The 17,297-nt window shown below is 43.3% G+C and overlaps 1 protein-coding gene across 1 annotated transcript in view; it reads left to right on the forward strand.

Moving 5' to 3' along the window:
* GLDC (glycine decarboxylase) overlaps positions 1-17,297 on the forward strand; it is a 97,350-nt gene that overhangs the window by 73,603 nt on the left and 6,450 nt on the right. The window contains exons 19-21 of the mRNA XM_059071850.2: positions 5,008-5,120; positions 6,749-6,890; positions 9,295-9,406. Coding sequence (XP_058927833.1) covers positions 5,008-5,120; positions 6,749-6,890; positions 9,295-9,406 — 367 coding nt within the window. The remainder of the gene's footprint in view (positions 1-5,007; positions 5,121-6,748; positions 6,891-9,294; positions 9,407-17,297) is intronic.

Consider the following 17,297-nt stretch of genomic DNA (forward strand, 5'->3'; position numbering starts at 1 on the left):
ACCTCCCTGTGCTATGCAGCTGCTTCCCACTACCTATCTGTTTTACATTTGGAAGTGTATATATGTCCATGCTACTCTCTCACTTTGTCCCAGCTTACCCTTCCTCCTCCCCGTGTCCTCAAGTCTGTTCTCTACGTCTGCATCTTTATTCCTTTCATGCCCCTAGGTTCATCAGAACCTTTTTTTGTTGTTTGTTTGTTTTAAGATTCCATATAAATGTGTTAGCACACAGTATTTGTTTTTCTCTTTCTGACTTACTTCACACTGTATGACAGACTCTAGTAGGCCCATGCACCTCACTACAAATAGTTCAATTTCGTTTCCTTTTATGGCTGAGTAATATTCCATTGTATATATGTGCCACATCTTCTTTATCCATTCATCTGTTGATGGACACTTAGGTTGCTTCCATCTCCTGGCTACTGTAAATAGTGCTGCAATGAACGTTGTGGTACATGCCTCTTTTTGAATTATGGTTTTCTCAGAGTATATGCCCAGTAGTGGGATTGCTGGGTCGTATGGTAGTTCTATTTTTAGTTTTTTAAGGAACCTCCATACTGTTCTCCATAGTGGCTGTATCAATTTACATTCCCACCAACAGTGCAAGAGGGTTCCCTTTTCTCCACACCCTCTCCAGCATTTATTGTTTCTAGAGTTTTTGATGATGGCCATTCTGACTAGTGTGAGGTGATACCTCATTGTAGTTTTGATTTGCATTTCTATAATGGTTAGTGATGTTGAGCATTCTTTCATGTGTTTGTTGGCAATCTGTATATCTTCTTTGGAGAAATGTCTGTATAGGTCTTCTGCCCATTTTTGGATTGGGTTGTTTGTTTTTTTGATACTGAGCTGCATGAGCTGCTTGTATATTTTGGAGATTAATCCTTTGTCCGTTGCTTTGTTTGCAAATATTTTCTCCCATTCTGAGGGCTGTCTTTTCGTCTTGTTTATGTTTTCCTTTGCTGTGCAAAAGCTTTTAAGTTTTATTGGCTCCCATTTGTTTATTTTTATTTTTATTTCCATTTCTCTAGGAGGTGGGTCAAAAAGGATGTTGCTGTGATTGATGTCATAGAGTGTTCTGCCTATGTCTTTAGGTCTTTAATCCCCCACTTGATCCTTGCATTCCTGGAATAAACCCCACTTGATCATGGTGTATGATCCTTTTAGTGTGCTGTTGGATTCTGTTTGCTAGTATTTTGTTGAGGATTTTTGCATCTATGTTCATCAGTGATATTGGCCGGTAGTTTTCTTTTTTTGTGATATCTTTGTCTAGTTTTGGTATCAAGGTGATGGTGGCCTCGTAGAATGAGTTTGGGAGTGTTCCTCCCTCTGCTATATTTTGGAAGAGTTTGAGAAGGATAGGTGTTAGCTCTTCTCTAAATGTTTGATAGAATTCGCCTGTGAAGCCATCTGGTCCTGAGCTTTTGTTTGTTGGAAGATTTTTAATCATAGTTTCAATTTCAGTGCTTGTGATGGGTCTGTTCATATTTTCTATTTCTTCTTGGTTCAGTCTTGGCAGGTTGTGCATTTCTAAGAATTTGTCCATTTCTTTCAGGTTCTCCATTTTATTGGCATATAGTTGCTTGTAGTAATCTCTTATGATCCTTTGTATTTCTGCAGTGTCAGCTGTTACTTCTCCTTTTTCGTTCGAATTCTATTGATTTGAGTCTTCTCCTTTTTTTCTTGATGTGTCTGGCTAATAGTTTATCAATTTTGTTTATATTCTCAAAGAACCAGCATTTAGTTTTATTGATCTTTGCTACTGTGTCCTACATTTCTTTTTCATTTATTTCTGATTTGATCTTTATGATTTCCTTCCTTCTGCTAACTTTGGGTTTTTTTGGTTCTTCTTTCTCTAATTGCTTTAGGTGTAAGGTTAGGTTGTTTATTTGAGATTTTTCTTGTTTTTGAGGTAGGATTGTATTGCTATAAACTTCCCTCTTAGAGCTGCTTTTGTTGCATCCCATAGGTTTTGGGTTATCGTGTTTTCATTGTCATTTGTTTCTAGGTATTTTTTGATATCCTCAGTAATCTCTTGGTTATTTAGTAGCATATTGTTTAGCTTCCATGTGTTTGTATTTTTTACAGTTTTTTTTTCCTGTAAATGATACCTAGTCTCATAGCACTGTGGTCAGAAAAGATACTTGATATGATTTCAATTTTCTTAAATTTACCAAGGCTTGATTTGTGACCCAAGATATGATCCTTCCTGGAGAGTGTTCCATGAGCACTTGAGAAGAAAGTGTATTCTGTTGTTTTTGGATGGAATGTCCTATAAATATCAATTAAGTCCATCTTGTTTAATGTGTCATTTAAAGCTTGTGTTTCCTTATTTATTTTCATTTTGGATGATCTGTCCATTGGTGAAAGTGGGGTGTTAAAGTTCCCTGCTATTATTGTGTTACTGTCAATTTCCCCTGTTATGGCTGTTAGCATTTGTCTATGTATTGAGGTGCTCCTATGTTGACTGCATAAATATTTACAATTGTTATATCTTCTTCTTGGATTGATCCCTTGATCATTATGTAGTGTCCTTCTTTGTCTCTTGTAATAGTCTTTATTTTAAAGTCTATTTTGTCTGATATGAGAATTGCTACTCCAGCTTTCTTTTGATTCCCATTTGCATGGAATATCTTTTTCCATCCCCTCACTTTCGATCTGTATGTGTCCCTAGGTCTGAAGTGGGTCTCTTGTAGAGAGCATATATATAGGTCTTGTTTTTGTATCCATTCAGCCAGTCTATGTCTTCTGGTTGGAGCATTAAACCATTTACATTTAAGGTAATTATCAACATGTATGTTCCTATTACCATTTTCTTAATTGCATTGGGTTTGTTATTGTAGGTCTTTTTCTTCTCTTGTGTTTCCTGCCTAGAGAAGTTTCTTTAGTATTTGTTGTAAAACTGGTTTGGTGGTGCTGAATTCTCTTAGCTTTTGCTTGTCTGTAAAAGTTTTAATTTCTCCGTCGAATCTGAATGAGATCCTTGCTAGGTAGAGTAATCTTGGTTGTAGGTTTTTCCCTTTCATCACTTTAAATATGTCTTGCCACTCCCTTCTGGCTTGCAGATTTCTGCTGAAAGATCAGCTGTTAACCTTATGGGGATTCCCTTGTATGTTTTTTGTTGACTTTTCTTTGCTGCTTGTAATGTTTTTTCTTTGTATTTAATTTTTGTTAGTTTGATTAATATGTTTCTTGGTGTGTTTCTCCTTGGATTTTTCCTGTATGGGACTCTCTGTGCTTCCTGAACTTGATTGACTATTTCCTTTCCCATGTTAGGGAAGTTTTCAACTATAATCTCATCAGTTATTTTCTCAGTCCCTTTCTTTTTCTCTTCTTCTGGGACCCCTATAATTTGAATTTTGGTGTGTTTAATGTTGTCCCAGAGGTCTCTGAGACTGTCCTCAATTCTTTTCATTCTTTTTTCTTTATTCTGCTCTGCAGTAGTCATTTCCACTATTTTATCTTCCAGGTCATTCCTCCATTCTTCTGCCTCAGTTATTCTACTATTGATTCCTTTTAGAGAATTTTTAATTTCATTTAGTGTGTTGTTCATCATTGTTTGTTTGCTCTTTAGTTCTTCTGGATTCTTGTTAAATGTTTCTTGTATTTTCTCCATTCTATTTCCAAGATTTTGGATCATCTTTACTATCATTACTCTGAATTCATTTTCAGGTAGACTGCTGATTTCCTCTTTATTTGTTTGGTCTGGTGAGTTTTTACCTTGCTCCTTCATCTGCTGCATATTTCTCTGTCTTCTCATTTTGTTTAACTTACTGTGTTTGGGGTCTCCTTTTCACAGGCTGCAGGTTCATAGTTCCCATTGTTTTTGGTGTCTGTCCCCAGTGGGTGAGGTTGGTTCAGTGGATTGTGTAGGCTTCCTGGTGGAGGGGACTGGTGCCTGTGTTCTGGTGGGTGGGGCTGGATCTTGTCTTTCTGGTGGGCAGGGCCGCGTCCGGTGATGTGTCTTGGGGTGTCTGTGAACTTAATATGATTTTAGGCAGCCTCTCTGCTAAGGGGTGGGTTGTGTTCCTGTCTTGCTAGTTCATTGGCATGGGAATCCAGCACTGGAGCTTGCTGGCTGTTGGGTGGAGCTGGGTCTTAGCATTGAGATGGAATGTCCTGAGCTCGGCTTTCCCACCTCAGAGGCTCAGGCCTGACACCAGGCCGGAGCACCAAGACCTTGTCAGCCACACTGCAGGTAGGAGACAGCTAAATATGCACGTATCTCAGTGGCTTCTTAAATGATGGGAAGATATGATGCATGAAGGGCACCAACTCAAGTCTCACAGCTTAGTTCTGTGATCTTGGACCAGGCAGTTAACTTCTCTGTGCCTCAGATTTCCTTTCGTGCAGCACCTCCTCGCCCCAGAGGCCCAGTCAGGTGGGAGGGAAAGGCTGTCGCTCACAGGCTGTGCTGGGAGGAAGTCTGGGAGGCTGGCGCAGGACTGCCAGAGCAATCATCTGCCTGGCACAGTATTAGATGCTCAAGATACAGGAGTGAACGAGAGAGATGATATACTTTGGCCTCCTGAAGTTTATATCCAGTTGTATTTATATCGAGCAGGGCATATAATTTCCTTGTCTCAATTCTCTCATCTGTGGAGGGAGAAGAGACAGGCACTGTGTCCCACTCAGTGTGTTCTTGGGGAAAGCACTCCGCCTCCTAGGCCTCGGGAGGGCCTCGCACTGGCATGTGTAGGGAGAGGGAGGGGTACCTAGTGCCCAGAGGCCTGCCTCCTTGTGGCATTTGGGAGGTAAAGGGGGGCCACTTTACCTCCCAACGGGAAACTCAGCACCCTTGCCCCCAGCCGAGGAACCGGCAGTTTAAAAGCCACGGGCACACGGAGGGTGAAGGCTGCTGGTGGGGGCGGCCTGGTTGCAGTATTAAGTATGTCTCTGTGAACAGCTCCATCTGTCTTTCTTCTCAGGGGGAGCAGCATGGCTGCCTCTCCAGAACACCCCTTCGAGCTCCTGACTTTTGCTTTTGGCTCTTTCCCTTTGTGGTAGGTGGGAATCTGTCGTCCTGGAGACGTTGGGTCTGATGTCTCACACCTAAATCTTCACAAGACCTTCTGCATTCCCCATGGTGGAGGTGGCCCTGGCATGGGGCCCATCGGAGTGTGAGTTCTGGGCCCTGGTTTCAGGATGGCTTTGAAGACGGAGAATCAAAGATTGGCCCCAAACTCTCTGTTCTTCTCATTGAGGTCTTCAAGTGTCAGGATACCTTCACATGTGGCATGCCTATAGGGGCTGCGTGAGGAGCAGTGAAAGGGGTGCTTTTAGGGTTTGTCTAAGGAGAAGCATACTTAGATTTTATTAACCACAGTGTGTGACCACACTCAGCTCCCAGTCACGAATAGATAGAGCAGGATTATTAACAGAGTAATGAATAGGGAGCTTTACTGAGCATTATGGCTGAGAACTGGCATATTAGCACCTAGAAGTGCCTCTCACACTTTCATTTAGACTTCTAAGCAGCTTTTCTTTATTTCTTTTTAAAATCAGCTGATTGTTACATCTGAGGATCTAACATATAACATGGTGACTATAGTTGATAACACTATTGTATAACTGAAATTTGCTAAGAGAGTAGAACTTAAATGCCCCCCCCCCCAAAAAAAAAGTGAATTGGGTGTAAGATGTTGAACACTTTGCAGCCTGAATTCTTATTGCGTCTGAGATAAGAAGGAAACAGACCTTATTACTAGAAATAATTGGATGAAATCAGGATAAGACTAAAGCAGTATCTCGTAGCAGTTGATAACTTTACACTGTGAAGCCAAATCATCTCATGAAAATGATGCTGGGGCTTCCCTGGTGGCACAGTGGTTGAGAATCTGCCTGCTAATGCGGGGGACGCGGGTTCGAGCCCTGGTCTGGGAGGATCCCACATGCCGCGCAACAACTGGGCCCGTGAGCCACAACTACTGAGCCTGCGCGTCTGGAGTCTGTGCTCCGCAACAAGGGAGGCCGTGATAGCGAGAGGCCCGCGCACCGCGATGAAGAGTGGCCCCCGCTTGCCACAACTAGAGAAAGCCCGCGCACAGAAACGAAGACCCAACACAGCCATAAATAAATTAATTAATTAATTAACTCCTACCCTCAACATCTTCTTTTAAAAAAGAAAATGACGCTGAGCAGCCATTTCCTGAGCATTTTCATTTTTCCAAAACTGTGCCAAAGGGGTCAGTCTTCAGGAATGCTGCAAGCCTGGCCCCCTTGCTTTTTTATTCTTTCCTTTTTGATTACCATTATTTATAGTAAGTGAAGGAGGCCCAGTGCCTCAGCTGTGGGGGAGGCAGGGTGGCTGATGTTCACATGCTGGCCTCTGATGTGTTACCCCATGGGGCTTCTTCTCAGCAGCATCCTTCTATATCCCTTAGATGCCTAGGGAAAGAGTGTGGGAGCAGGGGCTGGGAGGGAGATGGTGTGTAGGGCTGGGATGTCCCCACATTCTTCTGAGCCCATGGCCCTGCATACTATTCCAGGCTGCTTGCCTCTGCCAGATTCGCTGCCACGGTTCTTGGGTGAGCTGCTGGGATGCTGATGGCTGCTGAGCCATACCTCCAGCAGAGGAGGAAGGAAGGAACACTTCCTGAACATCTGCCCCTTAGCAGGTGCCGGGTCCCTCCCATGTCAGAGTTCCTCTGCTAGGAATAGAACTTCCTGAGAGGGCCCAGCACCTGCCTGTTTGGTTAGACTGGATCTTTTTACAGCTTCTAAATTTGTATTTAAAAAAACAATACAGGAAGAAGCATCTTGTCCCTTTTCTGCCTAATCATCCCATCATTTCGGTAAAGCCAAGCGAAGATGCCCGGCCTTTGGGTACCGTCAGCGCGGCCCCATGGGGCTCCAGTTCCATCTTGCCCATTTCATGGGCCTATATTAAGGTGAGGCCTATGGATGTGTGTTAGAGGGGTGGGGGTGTGTGATGTGTGGGTGGGGAACTGAGACTGCAGACTTGAAAATTGCTGACTTGAGTGGAAGAAACCTTCCTAAAGAGATCAACTAAAACTCATTTTGTCTCTTCTTCATCAGGCTGTTTTCCTTTGGGTTCTCATAGTGGGTTTAACACCAGAGAAACTAACATGCCAGATATATTTTTCCAGACAGAGTTAAATACCATGAGTCATATGGATGTTCTGGCCACGTCATTTGGTTTCCTGTAGGATTTGTACGGCCCCTCGCAAGTGAAAAACTGTGCACATACTAATTATTGTACTTGGTTGAGATCCTGGGATAAATTTTAGGAATACATCTCATTTTGCTTTATATTTCTCGGGAGCCTGGAGGATAAGATGAAAATAGCAAAAATTTGCTTATGTGGTGGTTTCCCAAAGCTCCTTGCCCTTTAGGGCCTGTGGAACTATACTCTTGGGGGTAATTAGACTTTGTCAGAGAACAGGCTTCCTTCCTTTGTGTTTTTCCAAGAAACACTACGGCTGGAGTTTATTTTATACAGCTCTTGTTCAAACTGTCCTGCCCACCTCCTGGGCTGAGAAGACCGTGCATTGGATAGGAGCACTTCTTCAGCTGCTAATTAGAGCAGCCTTCCCCAACTGGCTCCCCTCCTTAGAGGAAGGGAGGATTCTGGTGAAATAAACCCCTAACTCAGCTATGCAAATCACACTGGATGACTCTTTGGGCTGGTTGTTATTCTTGAACAGTGTCGCATTTATGATTCTTAATGAAAACTTTCTGGGAAGCTGGAACAACAATTCTGTACCCCAGAGACTAAAACCTGCTTTTTGAAATGATACTCGAGTTAGTTTGCAAGTAGTAAAAACAAAAACAATCATAATAAAGGTCTGCTTCTTTGCAAACAGAATTTAATTTACAGCTTCCTTTTGGTCTCTACAAACCTGAGTTATTTGTTATGGAATGTTATTTGGGCTGGAGATGAATCATGTATAGAAAATAAGTGCCCCAAGGCTGGTTTGGCCGTATGCCAGGAACACCAGACAGAGCCTCAGTTTAAAAATGAAGTAAATAAAGTAGGGTTTAAGCCACCCCTCTGACGTTGGGCCCTTTATTTCAGGCTGTTGTTACTTATCACCTGGACTCTAGAATTATCTTCTCTCCCTGCTGCAGTCTCTCTTGGAGACTTCCTACAGGACCGCTAGATTCCCACCAGGGCTCTCCGTCCTCTCCTTGCTTCCCTTTGCCTCTACCACTGGATCTCCCTAGCCTAGCCTGCACCAATTCCTTAGGGGATTCTTCCAAAATGCACTTGCCTAGGGCCCATCCCAGAGAGAATCAAATTCAGCATATGCAGGTTAGGGCTTGGGCCATCAAGCTGCTCAGAGACTCTGATGCACAGGCCAAGAGGCAGTGGCTGGCTGAACCAAGTCCAGGTCCTTCCCAGCAAGGGTTTGAGGCTTGTGAGAGGTAGTCACAGCATACCCGGCTCTACAGCACCTCCCAAGCTGCAGCCACGTGCCTTCCATTCCCTACCTTTGTTTCCGCCATTCTTCTCACTTGGAGTGTCGTCCCCTTTCTTTTAGTCTATCCAAATTCTACCCATTTTCAAGTTTCCACTCAAGTTCTAACTCTTACTCTAGGAACCCTTCTTTGACCAAAATGTGTCCTCTCCTTACTTTGGACTTTGGTGTCCCTGCTCTTTTACTTGGTGCTTTCTCATTTGCTTTAAATTAGTTATGTGTTAATATACATCAAGCCTCCATCATATGAGGTGTTCTGGGAAGAAAGTAGTGAATAAAAATTGGTGCAGTCTTGGTTTTAAGCTCTTTGCTGCTAATGGCAGTCACCCCATATAATCAGAGGGACTTACAAACCACCAGAAAAGAATAAGATTGAACCTGGCAGTTGTTAAACATAAAGGCTGCAAGTATGGACAATTGGAAGACAAACCATACAAAATGGATTCAGTGGGGATTTTGGCCAAGGTCCCATGAGATTCCTGGCAATTATCAAGGCATCTCAAATTCACAATGAACAACCAAACAAAACCTCCCCCAAATGCATGTAACCTAAAAACAATTCTTTTTCTTTGGTAGATAACACAATAGTCAGCAGTTAGTTTTGCCCTGTTCTAAGCTTTGTAACTACAATAAGAAGCATAAAATTACTGTTCAAAGGAGGAAACCAAAAATTATTTCAGGCTTAGAGAGTATTGACAGATATCCTTGTTAGGATATTTCACTCATCTGCAATCCAGAGAGTGATGGTAGGCTGACTTCCTTTGTTAGTGGGATTTATCTGGGGATACCTTTGGTTAGTGTCCATTAGGTTTCGTTGTTCCGTGGTTGATGGCTCTTTTTCCCTCTGTTGCAGATGATGGGAGGCAAGGGCCTTAAACAGGCCACAGAAATTGCTATATTAAATGCCAACTACATGACCAAGAGATTAGAAAAACACTACAGAGTCCTTTTCCGGGGTGCAAGAGGCAAGTATGAACTTTAGTCTATATTCACCTTGGTTTTCTTCCTTGGCCAAACCAAGTTTGACCTAGTGGATGTGGCTTTCAGAAGAGGGTGGGAAACTTCTGTTTCTTAGCATAGACCAGAGGAAAGCCTAGAGTTATTGGAAAGCACTTCAGTTTAGTAAATAGGATATCACTATTTGCAAGGCTCTGCCATGCACTTAGTCTCTGAAGCACAGGCCAACAAGGAGCCCACACCACCGACAGACGTATACATAAATACCATGCACTCATTACCTCCTCCAGTTCCATGGGAATGAGTGGAGTAATTCAGACTGGGCAGAGGCAGGGCAGAATAGTTGGGAGAGCCTTCTGGGAGGAGCCATTTGAGATAAGCCTGAAAGGAAGAGTAGCAGAACCCCAGTAAACAGATACAGGAGCAAGCCGGAGAGAAAGGTGTTGTCTGGGTGGCGGGAGTGTTGGGTGGGTTGAAGGATGGGATAGGAGGAAAGGGAGCAGATGAGGATGAGGCTGGAGAGGTAGCATGGGGCTTTGAAGGCCTTGGAAGGCTCTGGACTCTACAGTTGGGCCAGAAGGGTTTTTGAGCAGGGTAATGACAGGATTAAGATGATGTTAATATCATTAAGACAGTGGGAGGAGATGAACATGCTGTTAGAAGTAGAATCAGGGGAGTTAGTTACTAATTAGTTGAGAGTGAAGAAATTTTAGGTAAGCCTCCCTCTTAGAGAGAGTAAGAAATGGAGGAACAAGGTCTCCCTGGAAGTGATGGGAGAGGCTGGAGCAGGTAGACTTGCAGAGATGCGGCTCTGGGCACAGAATCTGAGAGCAGCCTCTTGGAAATGGTGGGACTCAAGGAAACAGTGTTGAGAAGCCAGAGCAAAACCCCTGAAGCAGATGGCTACATGGAGTGGGTGCAAGAAAAGTGGCATCTGGTGAGGGGGGCTCTGTGCCGAGGCAGCTTTAGATGCCCCCCTTCCCAACCCCCAGCATTTGTCATGGCGCCTGTCCTTCCTGCCTCTGCTCTGGCCCCACCTCCTCCCTGAGGCTGCCCTTTCCTTTCCTGGTGGTGAGAACTGCTCCTCTTGGCTCCCTCCTCCGCGGAGGATTCTCCCACTCTGTTTATCATCTGGCTGTCTCCTGCAGACCTTGAGCTCCTGCCCGGCGGAGGCTGTGGCTGCCTTGGTCCCTGGCATCGTGTCAGCACAACACGCACAGTCAGCACATGTGGGCGGTCTTACGTGACATGGAGGGACAGGCTGAAGAGCAGGTGGCTTAAAAAGACTCAGGTCTCATGAGTCTTAAAAAGCACCATTGCCTTTCACAATTAGGAAGCCTTTGGTCACCTTCGAAAGCAGTTAGGGCCCAACAGTGCGGTAGATGCTAGATGGAAATGGGCTGAGAAGTAGGCTGAGGTTGGGAGAAGGGAGAAGCTTTCATGGTTTGGGGGTTTGGTGGTGAAGGGGGACAGGAGCTGCTTCAATAGGATGCAGCTTTGTTTGTTTTTAAATAAGAGAACAAGATGATTTTAAGCTGCCAGGGAAAAGGCTGTGAAGAGAGGAGAGTGAAGCTACAATAGAGGGAATAATAGGAGGGGGAGTCAAGTCACCCTGGAGGTGATGGGAGGGTGGCGCTAAGAGTCAGGTGGACAGGCGATGCATGGGCTGTGGGCACGGAATCTGAGACCAGGGAGCCACGGGTCTTGAGCTTGGGGCAAAGAGAGCAGAGAGCCGTCAGTAACCAGCACCCAGACCCAGGGCCACGGGGTACGAGGCCCCTCTTTGGCTCTTAGTGTCTCCAGCCCAGGGAAATGTGCATCTCCACCTGTGATCTTTAATTTAAAGGCTGATCTTGCTTTGTAAATATGTATCCAAAAGGGTGGTTCTGGAGTTTGAAAATAGAAAAAGAACTAAATAATCGGGGAGCTCTGGTTAACAGTGCTCCCCAGAGAGTAGGAAAGAAAGTTGTGGGCAATATGTCTCTAAGCAACACAATGAAATGCTTTTGTTGGGTATGAAAGAAGCTACAAGAGCTACTAATTAATTCAAATATAGCTCCTGTGCTGTGAGGTGCATCCTGCTTATGTATTGGCCTTCAGGATTAGCATCAGTATTGGTTTTGTCTGATTATATAAGTCATGTACATATGCTCAACATAGAAAATTTGGACAGTAAAAAAGTTTGAGGAAGAAAATGTAAATGATCCATGGTTCCATCAGGCAGACATAACCACTGAATATTTTGCTGTATTCCTTCCCACCTTACTTTTAGACAATTGAGATCATATTATAAGCAGTGTGTATCCTGTTTTTTGTGTGTGTTTTTTTTTTTTTTTTTTTTGCGGTATGCGGGCCTCTCAACTGCTGTGGTCTCTCCCGTTGCGGAGCACAGGCTCCGGACGCGCAGGCTCAGCGGCCATGGCTCACGGGCCCAGCTGCTCCGCGGCATGTGGGATCTTCCCAGACCGGGGCACGAACCCGTGTCCCCTGCATCGGCAGGCGGACCCTCAACCACTGCGCCACCAGGGAAGCCCTGTAACCTGTTTTTTAACTTTATTTTATATTGTGATTATTTCCCTCGTCATTAAAGGTGCTTTGAAAGTTGCTACATTGATTCTATCATATATACCATGATTTAAGTAATTGTAGGGGTCCCCCGCGCCCCCTGCCCACCATGTTATTTGCAACAATGCAGCAATGAACATGTTTTGTTTTTTGGGTTTTTTTTGCGGTACGCAGGCCTCTCACTGTTGTGGCCTCTCCCGTTGTGCGGAGCACAGGCTCTGGACGCGTAGGCTCAGTGGCCATGGCTCACGCGCCCAGCTGCTCCGCGGAATGTGGGATCTTCCCGAACCGGTGCACGAACCCGTGTCCCCTGCATCGGCAGACGGACTCTCAACCACTGCGCCACCAGGGAAGCCCCCAATGAACATCTTTTACCTAGATTTTTTTTTAAACGTCCTTGACTGTTTTCGCAGGTTAGAGCTGTAGAAGAGAAGTTATCTCAGAGGATCTGAATGCATTTAAGCTCTTGAAATGTATGGCCTTGTTTCCCCTCAGAGACAATAGTAATTGATTTCATTCTAACAGCATATGACCATCGCACTAGGGCTCAGTGAGCACCAAGTGCCAGGCTGGGAAAGCAACACAAACCAAACCCAAAATGTCTTTGCCAATTTGATGGGTGAAAATAATCTTTTTGCTTTAATTTACAAGGTTTAGGGTTTTTTTTTCTTCTAATTGTTATTTTTTATTTAATACTTCCTTAGGATTAAGTTTATTTAACAACTTCATTGAGATAGGATTCACATACCATACACATCACCAATTTCAGTGTTTTTTAGTGTGCTCACAGAGTTGTGCGATGCGAGCCTGAGTTCTTTAGAGCAAGAACGAATGTGGTGTGGACCGCATGGGGATGCATGGCACTCCAGGAGAGAAAAGTGAATGAGCACCTGTTGCTCAGGTGCCTGCCGTGTGCTTGGCATCAAGTGACTGGTTCGGGCAGAGACTGTCCCAGGAGATTCGCAACACAGAAAGATGGCTGAAATTTCCATTTGTTTTTACAGTTTATCCAAGAATTAAATAATGAATTGTATTTCTCATCCCAAGCAGAAAGAGACTGGTGATTACAGACTTTCTTTCTTACCCAATCCTGAAGTTCATGAAACCAAAAATTGTCTCGTGTTTGGTCTGGTAAACACATTCATTATACAATCAGAGGCTTAGTATTTTAGGGCCTAAAAAAGAATGATCGCCGTACCTCCTGAGAACCCAAAATAGAAATGTTCTTAATAAACACATTGTATTCCAAAATGTCTAAGGGCAATATTAGAAGACGTTACTCATCTTAATCATATTTACCAGCTCTAAATAAGACTGGAATTATGGACGACTGTGAGGCAATAATTTTAATGAACTCCAGGCTTCCCTTTATGAACCATTTCTTTGAGAGATTTGAAAACACCAGCGAAACTTGTTGAGGCTTAGGGTTTTGTGAAACAAGGAAGTGATAGCCAAGAATTGGGATGGGGAAGCAGCAGTAGTATTTATTCTGCTAGGATAAGGAAAGGGATTACCTCAGGGTGAGGCATTTTTAAAGGAGGAACTGAAAAAATTCACAGGTGTCTGCTCTTGTGGTAGGCTAGGCTCACTGTTTGACCCAAGTAGAGTTCCCATCAGTGGATAGGCCATTTTGTTAGTAGCCCAGTGTTTTATTTATGTTTTAATTTCTTAAATCCTTATCTCTTTTTGACCTTAGGCAAACCTAACTCTGCCTGGAAATTCCTGTCCCTGAAGAGGTTTCCCGGTGGCCTTTATGGGCAGGTGGACATGGACCTTAGAGGCTGGACCCTCATATCCCTGGCTGGGAAGTGACCTCCTGAGGCTAGGGGGTGTGGCCCACCTACTTGACCTCATTCCCAGGGAAACAGGAGTCTTGATGCTGTTAGTTGTAGTCCCTGGGTTGCAAATGAAACGCTTGACCGAGTGTTGATTGTCCACCCAAGCTTTCTAATTAGTTAGTGAGTTCCATTTATTTCTAGGCAGTCACTCTGAGGATGCAGGATAAGAAGGTTCCGGTGCCTGCTCTCAAGGAGGGTTTTGGGAAGCCTTATCTTTCTGTAGCACTTTCCCATGTCATCTTCAGCCTTGTAAGATAATTAACACATGAGGGGTTTGGAGGGGGGATATTCCAAGCTTAGAGCCAAGCCACTTTCTTTCTTTCTTTTTTTTTTTAAATTGGGGTATAGGTGCTTTACAAATCTGTGTTAGTTTCTTCTGTACAGCAAAGTGAATCAGCAATACGTATATATATATATCCCCTCTTTTTTGAATTTCCTTCCCATTTAGGTCACCACAGAGCATAGAGTTCCCTGTGCTATACAAAGTTCTCATTAGTTAACTGTTTTACACCTAGTAGTGTATATATGTCAATCCCAATCTCCCAATTCATCCCCCGCCCCTTATCCCTTGGTATCCATACGTCTGTGTCTCTATTTCTGCTTTGTAAATAAGATTGTCTATACCAGTTTTTTTCAGATTCCACATATGTGTTAATATACGATATCTGACTTACTTCACTCTGTATGACAGTCTCTAGGTCCATCCATGTCTCTATAAATGACCCCATTTTGTTGTTTTATGGCTGAGTAATATTCCATTGTATATATGTACCACATCTTCTTTATCCATGTGTCTGTTGATGGACATTTAGGTTGCTTCCATGTCCTGGCTATTGTAAATAGTTCTGCAATGAACACTGGGGTACATATATCTTTTTGAAATTAGTTTTTAACCTTTTCCAGATACATAACCAGGAGTGGAATTGCTAGATGATAGTTCTATTTTTAGTTTTTAAGGAACCTCCATACTGTTCTCCATAGTGGCTGTATCAATTTACACTCCCACCAACAGTGCAAGAGGGTTCCCTTTTCTCCACACCCTCTCCAGCATTTATTGTTTGTGGATGATAGCCATTCTGACTGGTATGACGTGATACCTCATTGTAGTTTTGATTTGCATTTCTCTAATAATTAGTGATGTTGAGCATCTTTTCAAATGTTTGTTGACCATCTGTATATTTTCTTTGGAGAAATGTCTATTTAGGTCTTCTGCCCATTGTTTGATTGGGTTGTTTTTTTTGATATTGAGCTGCATGAGCTGCTTGTATATTTTGGAGATTAATCCTTTGTCAGTTGCTTCATTTGCAAATATTTTCTCCCATTCTGAGGGTTGTCTTTTCATCTTGTTTGTGGTTTCCTTTGCTGTGCAAAAGCTTTTAAGTTTCAAGAGGTCCCACTTTATTTTGATTTTTATTTCCATTTCTCTAGGAGGTGGGTCAAAAAAGATCTTGCTGTAATTTATGTCAGAGTGTCTTGCCTATGTTTTCGTCTAAGTGTTTTAATCCATTTTGAGTTTATTTTTGTGTATGGTGTTAGGGAGTGTTCTAATTTCATTCTCTTACGTGTAGCTGTCCAGTTTTCCCAGCACCACTTATTGAAGAGGCTGTCTGCTCCATTGTATATTCTGGTCTCCTTTGTCATAGATTAGGTGACCACAGGTGTCTGGGTTATCTCTGGGCTTTCTATCCTGTACCATTGATCTATATCTCTGTTGTTGTGCCAGTACCATACTGTCTAGAGCCAAGCCACTTTTATTTTGCTCTTCTATCATCCCCCCGACCCCTCTTCTTTCCTTGCTCCTTCAACTTATCCTTTCAGACTCTCAGCTATAGTCATGGTTATGCCCAGAGGAAACACATACTCACTGAAAATTAAAACTTGCACTGATCAGTTTATACAATTTCTACTTCAGATTACTCTGACTCACCATATGCCATATATTTGTATATCTTTTCTCCTTAAAAACTGCAAACAAAGATGAACATCTTGGGATCTGGCCTTCAAGAACAACCAAGTTTAAATTTTACCCCTTTTCAGCCTCAAGTAGAGAGAGAGAGAGATAGAGAGATGCTGAAATCCCACTACAGTTTCCATTTGAACGTATTAGAATATGGACTTAGAAAATAACATCTGAACCTCATTTTGAAAATGGAGCTCTTCCCAAACCACTTGGCTGTGGCGGGGCCTCTGCAGATGAAGTCTTGCTTTAAGCAGCACTGGGCTGGGCTTGGCTTGATGCAGCCTTTCAGCTATTACTGAACCTCTGCTTGAAAGACTATGCTGTCTGCCCGCCAGCAAGAGAGACTCCACCTCACCGTGTGTCCATCTCCTCCTCCCCTCCTGATGGCTGAGTGTTCTTCAGAGCAGTGAGCTCTGTTAGCCTTCTTCTTCCAGTCATTGTCATGGTGCTGGGATGGCTGCCAGAGCCTCAGAAAAGAAAGGTCGAAGCTTGAGGTTGGGCTCCCCAAATGGGGTAGTGTCGTAGGGCATTTAGCATTCCTGAAATTAATAGTTGATGAGGATTTAAATAATGTCATGATTTTCCCCCCTGAACATTCCAGCTGGTCATTTCTTTTAGGCACTTTTTTTGGTCTAAGTTTATCTACTTCTGAATACACCTTTCTACTTTTGAACCACACTCCTTACAGTTGAATCCTCATCACGGGTAGAAAGCTTGTTTTAAAAATATGCAGTGACAGTATATTCAAAGTCTCAGGTTCTCATACTTTTGTTTTCAAACGAAGCCAATCCCTTCATATGTATTCATCACACAAGAAGCAGAGCAGTTCACATACTAGATCTTCAGGGGCTGTTAATGACTGGAGCTTTTCTTCTCAGGCTTGAGGAGTTACGTCTGCTCCCAGTATCTGTAAGTAGATTCACTGTTTGCTGAGGGTCAGGATAGCGTGTTGTTAAGAAGGAGTACATTATTTTCACCTGAGTAGATACTTTCTTTGAAGGAAATTCATCAGTTGTGTGGGCCATGGAATTTGGGAAGCTCCCGGGAATGTTGTTCTATTTAAGAAAATGCTGACTTACTCCGTGGTTTATTCTAGATATTGGATGGGTGGTCAACAAGTCATGCTGGGGAGATGGCAGCCTGAGGCTAGAGAGGCAGTTGGTTTACAAATTAGAACAAAATGAACTGACCCCCACAAGACTTCAGCTTCATCAGCTCCTTGCCACTTGTGGTATGCTGTTTGACAGCCTTTATTTCTAATTCTCAGCCTGAAGCCTGAAACCAAAACCTCAGAAGTCCCGTTGAAGAATCAAATAAAATTGTGTCTTATGGATATCTGTTTAGCATGTATTTACACACACACACACACACACAGAAGAAACCGTTATTTGATGCTGGGAGCATTGTTGTTGAAAAGGGTGTCAATGTACCTTTAGCTCTAGAAATACTTTATATAAAAGGATCAGGCCCATAATGACATGTTTAACTGTTGCAAGTAGATTTTAGGTCCTTTGAGTAGAAATGGTCTCATCCCCA

The sequence above is a fragment of the Kogia breviceps genome, chromosome 8 (assembly GCF_026419965.1).
Source record: "Kogia breviceps isolate mKogBre1 chromosome 8, mKogBre1 haplotype 1, whole genome shotgun sequence".
Lineage (NCBI taxonomy): Eukaryota > Metazoa > Chordata > Mammalia > Artiodactyla > Physeteridae > Kogia > Kogia breviceps.